Source organism: Centroberyx affinis, unplaced genomic scaffold (assembly GCF_046629955.1).
Source record: "Centroberyx affinis isolate AG114_WGS23_722 - 3 ecotype Tasmania unplaced genomic scaffold, CSIRO-AGI_Caff_v1 ptg002685l_1, whole genome shotgun sequence".
Lineage (NCBI taxonomy): Eukaryota > Metazoa > Chordata > Actinopteri > Beryciformes > Berycidae > Centroberyx > Centroberyx affinis.
This window is the reverse complement of record NW_027280867.1, coordinates 83,975-93,481: the sequence shown is the minus strand read 5'-3', so window position 1 is coordinate 93,481 and position 9,507 is coordinate 83,975. Positions and strand designations below refer to the sequence as shown.

At 41.0% G+C, this 9,507-nt stretch overlaps 1 protein-coding gene across 1 annotated transcript in view; it reads left to right on the top strand.

The window, feature by feature from the left end:
- Positions 1-1,108: 1,108 nt before the first annotated feature.
- Positions 1,109-9,507, top strand: part of LOC139657443 (guanine nucleotide-binding protein G(i) subunit alpha-2) — a 63,603-nt gene continuing 55,204 nt past the window's right edge. Inside the window, exon 1 of the mRNA XM_071535283.1 lies at positions 1,109-1,947. Coding sequence (XP_071391384.1) covers positions 1,830-1,947 — 118 coding nt within the window. The 5' untranslated portion in view covers positions 1,109-1,829. The remainder of the gene's footprint in view (positions 1,948-9,507) is intronic.

Below are 9,507 nucleotides of genomic sequence, written 5' to 3'. Positions count from 1 at the left end.
GCCAGCATTTATAAATAATGTATATAAATGTAAACCCTTTATATTCTATATGCATATCTAGTTTGTATAATGTAAATAGCAGGTACAGTTTTAGTCTGATTATATATGTAATCATTTTTAAAGTGCTTTTAAACCCTTTTGTCCTTCAATTTATGTCTCTATTTTCTTGTATCTCTATATATTTTAATACATTGCTGGCAGTTATTGTACTGTAAACAATGTTGCAATAAAGATAATGAGGTAACATTACTTTGGAAATTTCATCTTCTTAAATAATGATCACTTTGACACCAACCATGCCTTTTTTTCATTGACTGGTGCTTCACTGACCATATGTTTGGAAACAGACAGTACATTTGTAGTTTACATTGTTAGTTTTTCAAACTGATTTTTTATTTTTATTTTAGAGTAGTATTTTTAGGTAGAGTGAACTTCAGGAGACAGTCCACAAGGTGCCACTAAAGAGCTGTGATAGGAATTAGACCTCTGCATTAGACTTGGCTACATACAGTATCTTCTGCATTACAATCTAATAACCTGTTTGTCAAATAATGCAACATAATGTTAGGGTTTGATACAGTTTCTACTTAAAGTTTTAATTGGCTAGTTTGTGTTGGGCTTATTTGAGTCTCAGTAGTGACTTTACACTGTCACAGGTTGTTTACACCCCTATAATTAAAAGCTGGTCTTGCTCTAAAAAGCTATGAATGGTGATTCTGCATCAAAGGTCAGACTTTAAGATAGTTACTAGATCTAACAAGGATTGCCATAATTAAAAATATGGTGAGTTTTATGCTGCCTTCAAGTGCTCATCATAAGCTCCTACTTCTGAGGTTATCAGTACAACTTGACACTCATTCAAATGTTTTGGGTTGAAAATAAAAGCAAAATGGAGGCTATAAAAAAAAAATCATATTTGGAGTCTCTTGTTTTATTTTCGTCAACTCGGGTATCACAGAAAATTTTAAATTCCGACTTAGTCACCATGTTCCCGACAGTACGTGAAAGCAACATTACTTCCCGGTAGCCTATATTTCCCATGAAGCATCAGGAGTGGGCGTTTTTTTCTTTTCTTTTTTTTTCGTTTCAGTGAAGACTGGCACCGCTGCTGAGTTGGGAGGTGACGGCTGTCTTGGTCTGTCGGGCGGAGGGGAACTTCACAGCGGCTACGGGTGTGGCTTCAAACGTGATAAATCTCAACGAGGGGAAAGAATGTATAACGGCATTACAGGTTAAAATTAAAAAACAGAAAGAGGAGTAGAAACAAACATCTTATGCAAAGTGGGTACATGACTGTGGGTTCAATAGCCCTACTGGCACCAGGAATCCGTCTTCTCGGTTTCAACAGCTGGAATACTTTTTGCTGAACTTCGTGGCCCGTTTTCGTGCGTCTAACCTGTGCGGATGGTAGGCTGAAGGATCTGCTGAATTTGTTAAAACCCAGCCATCTAAAAAAAAAAAGTTCTTCAAAGTTTTTGGTCCGCATGACAACTTCTCCCTTCGCGTAGGAAACCACCACCGATGCTGGCTTATTGACTGGACTACAACGAGTCTTTGGGAATATCTTAGAAATCATTGCCAAGTCCACACTGCAAAAGGAAAGCACTCGTGCTTGCTTTATGATTGTTGTTCCCTCTCGCGGATGAACAAACTCCGTCACGTTTATCACCACTCTTCAAAAAGGGAAGCCGAGCCGCTCAACTTGCAGCTGCGGAAAGCTTTTATTTATTTTTAAATAAAGGCTTTCACACACAGCTACTGTACCATCAACACATTTCCCTGGTGATATTTCCCACTAAGCAGCAGTCCTGAAGCGCGCACTGGGAACCATGGGTTGTACAGTAAGTCAGGAAGATAAAGCCGCGGCCGAGAGGTCTAAAATGATTGATAAAAACCTGCGAGAGGATGGGGAGAAGGCGGCGAGAGAAGTGAAACTGCTGCTGCTGGGTGAGTAGCCTGACACTACTACTTAAGCTCAGCTCGTGATATGTAGCAGTATTGCCTAAATAATGATGGCTGGTGACGACATAATGCAACTGACAAAGATGATTCGAAAGTACAGTGGACAATTATCCTAGCTAGTGTCTTGGCCAGGGTCAGCTTGTTTGGCTTGTTTGGTTTATTTGTTGCTAAGCTGGATAAGTAGCCTTCAGTAGATCATGAGGAATATGAAAGTAAACATTGGATCAAAACTGTAAGTGTGACCAAGGATTAAGCAACAGATGCCACTGTTGCTTAATCCTTTTATAATGGTGATGTAATTAGGCTTACTATAGCAAAATATTCAGGCCTAAACACCATGATATCAGAAGGAGTATTGCTCTACCCTACTGAAATTTAACCTTCATTCTTAATGTAGACTTTTGCACCCTTTGAGATGTGTGACCAACAACAGCACAACTTTCTGAATTGTCTGTGCTACATGTTTCCTCGACCTCCTGCAGAGACAACTGCATGAGGTGATGTCATAAGAAATGGCATGTGTGCATGAGTGCACTAGGTGTCCTGTGAACCTGACCTCCCGCTGCCTCTGCCCCGAGTCATACGCTAAAAAGCAGCATGTCAAAATGGAATGAAGTGGAATGACAGTTATCTTGCCACAGAGGCTTGTGCCGGGGCAAAGGTCGATGGCCACCCGCTTTGCCCCCCTGTGTCCAGCACTGACAGACAGGCTCGCTGCCTGTGTGTACTTGGCCTTCACTCTTAGCACTGCTTTGACAGAAACATGAGCGCTTTCATCGAGAACGCTCAGGAAAGTCTGGAGTCCAAACAGTTGTCTGGAGCTCATGTCCCTGCCCAACAAGGTTTTCTAGAGTCAGAGCAGCACTCCCTGTTTGGGTCAGGCGGTTGTAAACACTACAAACACTGTGATACTGTAACTCTTCAGCTAATAGTCAGCAAGTTCATTGAGCTTGTCTTTACTCTTGTTACGACAGTAGTGTCAGTTGAAATAGCCGGTCATTAGTTTGCAGTGGCTTCCTCCCACCAGGCCTGAACTGTGGGGTCAGACATGACAGTGTCTGGTTGATAATGAGTGGGTTGCTGTTTGGACAGAGGGTGAACAGCTCTGACTGTTCCCAGCAATGAGTAGAACACACACACAAACACACACACACAAACACACACAAACACACACGCAGATAAACACACACAAAATATACAAGCATTGCTTGGTATTAGAGAGAATGACAGCGTCCCAGGATGTGAGATTTCCGCCTGTTGTTCATGTTGGGTCCTCTTATCTTTAAGCCTGAACTAGGGGTTGGGCAATAATTTGTGTGAATGAAACAATCTATTACTTCCTGTGTTAACTTTGTGGTTCCCCTTGTGCTTGAGTATTTAAACATTATTCACAAACTCTCTTTAATTGTTGCCTTAATGAAAAACAAAGCTGTTTTTCAAGAACATAATTCAAGCATGTATGTGGCCTTTAAGTAAAGACAAATATCAATACTTGGCATCACTACATTGATACAATTCTGTGGGGTTTACTATTAATTTATTTTAGTGTTTTGATTTTCCTCCATCCCTATAGCGCTGTTCTTTCTGTTACTTGTTTAAACTAGAAATATTGAGTGATAAGTGCCCCTAATGCGGTACATGCAATGCATTAACCATCTGGTGAGCAAAGAAACACTAAATTGATTTGTCATTTTCTTTCCTGACAGAACATAGAAAATTCTACTTAAATGGATAGTGAGCGCATGCTGTGTTACTCTCTCCTGAGTCTTTGATGAGATGGCTGGTTTCTAAGTTGTGCCCCTGGTTAGGAGGCTAATTACATACTCTGCTCTGTACTATAGGTTTCATATCAGTAATTACTATCTGGTGCAGTGTGTGTGGGAGTTGAGAGGAATTACAGGAGAAGTCTGTATCTGAACTGAGGCTGCATAAATTTGTGCATCAAGACTCTTGTCATGCAACTAAAAAAGTCTTCCCTTCACTTGTGCAGTTTGAAAAAATGCCACAGCACGTGAAGGCAGCACTCGGATTAAAAACCTGTCTTGTTTTTGATTTGTGAAATTCAAATACCAGTTATCAGAAAAAGTAAATGCATCTGTGTTGCAGTTGTGGACATAATGGCTTAAAGATGAAACAGCTCTATTGTGCACTGATTTGACACTTTCTTAGTGTCTGCACTGTTTGCATTTTTTTTGCTTCTCTAATACACTCTAGTTGACGGTACAGTGATTCAGACTTCATTGAAGTGTAGCACTATTTTTATTCATTCTTGAAAGATACGATGCATTGAATAAGGTCTTAAAAGGGTGCTATATTGCACGGTGCAGTCTTGGCGGATAAATCCTGAACTACAGAGTGTGTAGCAGTCAGTGTGATAGAAGTGTGACATCCTTCTAGAGGTGCTACATCACGCCTCCAAGAAGTCCTTTCAGCCCTCACATCTGCTGCCGTGGAATCTGTTGGGACAGCTGAGAAAAGCCTCGCTGCTTCCTCCACATGGCCTTGGAACACCAGAAAGAAATCTATCCTGCCTGTCCAATAAAGCATGACTTGTGGATTGTACTCCCCCGTCCCTCCTAAAGCGAACTTAAGAGACTTGGAGAGGTGTTGGGGAGTTTAGATGAAACATGGGCCCGGCTGCTATAGGCAGATATATGGAGGTGATGGATCTCTCTCTGAATCAACTCTGAATCAGGGCCTTCCTTCAAAGAGCCGAGGAAGTCGAACCACAAACAGTTTTGTCAAACGTTGGCACTGTATATTTTACCTGGTGTAAACAAGTGGATGTGATTAGATATTTCCATGGTAACTGTTTTTATCCAATTACACAGTACCAGAACGAAGGCTGTATTTTGCATTGTTGGTTGTCCCCAGAGGAATCCATTAGTTAATGTAGCAGAGAGGAGTTCATACCTTTTCAGGCTTAAGCCTTCATTAACTGGAAGCACTCATTCAGTGGCTTCCTTTCGGATTCTGGTCTTTGATTGATATTTAATCTCCTCCCCCTCTACAACTAAAGCTGGAATAAATTTTGCTGCTCACTTCAGTTTATTTTCTCTATTCTTCAGTTTTTCTAACCTCTTTTTTCAGTTCAGCAGAAATGGAAAGTTCCTTTTCGCAGCTTGCTCTGCTTAACTGGGAGAACAGCACCGTTTCTGCATGGTTCACTATACACACACACACACACACACACACACACACACATTTTTTCCAGAGTAAATGTACATAAACACATTTGCTCTGAGGCTTGACAAGCAATGCAGTTATGTAAATATGTTGGCATAATGAATGCATGCATGCTCCCTGTGGGCACAGTAGACGAGGACGTTCACTTCTATTATGGATATATAGACAATGTACTGTAAATAACTTCAATATGCATGCTTGCAAATTTGTACACATTAAAGGAGTCTGTGCCCCATATGTTAGAGTGCAATTCGGGAGGCAGGTCTACAGTGGAGAATACCCTCTTTGCTGCACAGCTGTCTGCTTGACAGGGAAGAGGTGATTAATTGAGGAAAATGAAGGACAGTTTTATTGGGCTGTAGCTACAGAAATGCTGATCAAATTCTTTGAGCAGAAACAACACGGTCTGTTTTGAGTTGAAAAATAGCTGATATGGCATCTCAGTTCCATTGGGGATGAAAGAAGTGTTGTTCTTCTATGAAATGATGTACAAGGCATGCACTGCTTTTCACATTATAGGCTCAATTTATCACATGCTTATTGCTCCAATATGGGATTGGCCTGGATTCCATCATATAGCTCCTCATGGGCACTGCAGTAAGGCCACTGCATGTAACAGTGTAAGACTGATATACTGTTTTGCCTGCAGCAGCTTTTAGTCATGGTAAAAGCGTCAAATGGTTAACCTAAAATGGAAGGCGACAGCCACATTACATCACTCACGCCATTGGGATGGGAAATGTGCCGTAAATGTTTCGAAGCTAAGTGTATAATATTATCTCTGTGGAGAGGGATTTTAAAGAGAAGCCTGTGTAGCTTTAGCAGTGTCACCTATTTTTTTCAAACAGTGGCCATTACTATGAACTAAAATTGACTTTTTTGACCACAGACAAAAGAAAAGACACATGACACAAAACCAAACAGTCATTTTCTCTTCCTCTTTTACTTATCAGCTCTGCAGAGCGTGCGAGGCTGCTCACACTTTAATCTGCATGCTTTGCTTAAGCTTTGGTTAGAAATTAGGGACATGGGACTCCAACCAGGGTACCAGGGCCCAAATAATATTGGTGCATTTATTGGCAGATATCAGCTACCACAGATAAATTGCTATAGGCATATACTCCAATAATGCAGATTGGTGGTAATCAGGGTTTTCTACCAGTTATCCAGATAACCGATTACAGACTCCTTTCCAGCTGGCTACTTTTTAACAGCATTTTTACTTTTAATATGTGCAATTCCCCCAAATCTAATCATCAGACAGATCTATCTCCACACTTTGTTTCACTTTGTTTTAGTAAAATAATGATAGTGGTTGCACTTCAGTTGTTCAAAAGAGTCCCGATGTGATAATATGCAAATGCCAGCCAAATAAAAAGTTCAAGCCAATAGTTATCAACACAATCTCTCTCTCTGTCTCTCTCTCTCTGTCTCTCTCTCTCTCTCTCTCTCTTCTGCCTTTTAGTCTTTTCATTACTCATCCCAGCTTCCTTGTGTCGACCTTAGTAGACCGATGGGGAAAAAAAATATATATATTAAGAAAGAAGTGAGAAATTGAGAAAACAATGTCCCCAGCCACCAAAATAAATCTCATTTGCCTTTTTCGTCTGTCTTGCAAATTGGTCGGCCTGTCACTGACCGTACAGTACAGTACTGTCACTGTACTGTCACCCACAGAAAGACTGCATCTCACTTGTTCTATACCTAGGTAATAACAAGACTGTACAGTAATTATTAAGAACAGTAACATTTTTTCTCACTTTCTTCTTCATTTCCTAGGTTGCTGCCTTAGAGGGACTGTTCAGCTTCAGTTCAGGAAAAAACTCCTATATCAGTTAACATTTTTTGGCATTATGTAATTACTTACACACAGCATTGGTACAGTGATAAAGCTTATTATTAGGAGCTGCACCAGCCTCTGCAGTGGTAAAGTGAGACCCAGTGTCACTGTCAACACCTGAAGGGTGAGACAACAATTTCTTTTTTTGTTTTAATCCAAGAAAGGTTAGCACGGCAGTCATAACAACGTTGTGAAATCAGAGCTTGTCTCTTCTTGTCACAAGTGGATTTTCCTGAAATTGTTTATCTAGTCTTACAGTAAGTCTCAGATCACCTGTGCCAAGGTCTTGCCTCAGTACCCATCTGATAAACTACTGGTATGGAAGTAATGGGAGGTTATGGCCTTTTCTCTCGAGTGGGCTTTTAAAGGCTCAGACACAGAAATAGCGGCCAAAAACAGAGGTTAACTAACCCACACCTACTGTTTGCTTTGAACCGTCATGTTTTGAGTCGGTCATTTGACACAGAGTTTGATTCAATTAGTTGGAAGTCTGTTCGCTTTACTGTAAATATTCCTCCGAAAGACTGATAGTAATAAAAACATTAACCCGGCAAAGGCATATAAAACCATAATCCTGCAATAATTTGTTTCAACCCAAAATATCAAATGGACTGGGCTTTTGAATACAATAGAGCTGCAACGATTAATCGATTAGGTTGTCAACTATTAAATTAATCGGCAACTATTTTGATAATCGATTAATCGGTTTGAGTAATTTTTTAAGAAAAATAAGTCAAAATTCTCTGATTCCAGCTTCTTAAATGTGAATATTTTATGGTTTCTTTACTCCTCTATGACAGTAAACTGAATATCTTTGGTTTGTGGACAAAACAAGACGTTTGAGGACGTCATCTTGGGCTTTAGGAAACACTGATCGCCATTTTTCATCATTTTCTGACATTTTATAGACCAAACAACTAATCGATTAATCAAGAAAATAATCGACAGATTAATCGACAATGAAAATAAACGTTAGTTGAATACAATAATCAATACTTTCCAACTGTTTTACAGTTTAGTCTGCTATATTGTAAGCACATCCTGTATTCCCACCCAGCCACCACTGTGTTTCCTAGTTATCACTCTTAAATCGGTGTATTAGCGGTGAAGTCTGACGCACACATACCTATCTTTTCATGCTTTTTTCCCCCTCTCAGAATTCAATTTTTGGTATGTGTATTTTCTTCCCCAATGGCACATAAAGGAGGCAGACAGGCAGTTGCCTGCAACAGGGTGAGATTTCAGTTAAAATAACCTGATTAGATTGTAAGCACTGTCACACATCTGCACAGGAAGTTCCCTCCTGTGGGTTCTTGAGGAACAAACAATTACCTTTATTTCTCTTAAATGCTTTGATTGGGTAACGTTTTCAGAGCTTGGCACAGCAGACTCTGTATTGATCAGAGAGAGGGGGCCTCTATCGACCAGCCCAGCCACCGCTACTGTTTGTGAAAGCCATCAATCTAAGCAGAGTTGAGATGGAAACCTGAGCTATAGCAACTGTGATAGTATGGTTAGAGTAGCAGACGGCTCTAGCCTCTGTCTGATCGTATCCTGCTATCAGCTATTGCCAGTTGGTGATTAACTGTTCTGCAAAATGCTGGAAAGCTGTTTCTAACAGACCCGCTTCCCTTTACATTTGTTCCTGTACCTCTCCAGTTTACAGGGGTGTGATCGGGAAAGCAAGAAAAATCAGGAGTTAAAGGGAAAAGCCCTGAAAATTGCATCCTTGAATATTAGAATTCAGTTTTCATATCACAGAGCATGTGTTGTACAGTGTCAAAGAGTTAACTTTTGGCTGCTCACTGTGGACCAAACTAAAAAGACTTGACAGAACGTGTCTTCAGTAGAGTTGTCTGTATAGAATGGAAACATACAGTAGATGTTTGATGGCTACATGAGGAGACACTTTCTATTGCCGGTCAGTCCATGTGGTCAGCGCTGCATAGACATCGAGTTCCTCCCTCTCATTATAGCTGGTGGCTGAGTTTTAGTGAGTGTTTGGTGTAATTACAGTAGGCTGATTATACAGAGCTGGGTTTCTCTGGAGAAAGTGACTCAGGCTGACCTGTTCCTCAGGTATAAACAAGTCTACGTCTCCGTCATCTGCGGACACTTTGGCAGCGCCACGCATCCCCAAGAAATCTCATGAACCTCAGCTGGAAGTGGATTGTGACCAATATTCACAACAAGCAATGCTGGCAATATTGGCCGTGTCCCATTAAATTTATTAAGTGAACTGCTGCCCTATGTTTTCTGTGACATGACCTTGTTTACTCAACCGTCTGCACCGCTGTGCTGCCTAATTAGCTGTATGACGTATTGGACAGCAGATCTGTGCGTGCGTATGTGGAGGGGCTGAATGTCCTGCAATTACGGGGAGAGAGAGCTCTGAAGATAAAGCCTGCTCCTGCAGACTGCGTGTCTCAGTGCGAGTCCGCAGGGACCGGCCAGCACTATCCACTCCGCTCTGGAGGCACTGATAGCACAGCAAATCCACCACTACTGGCCCTCCGCTC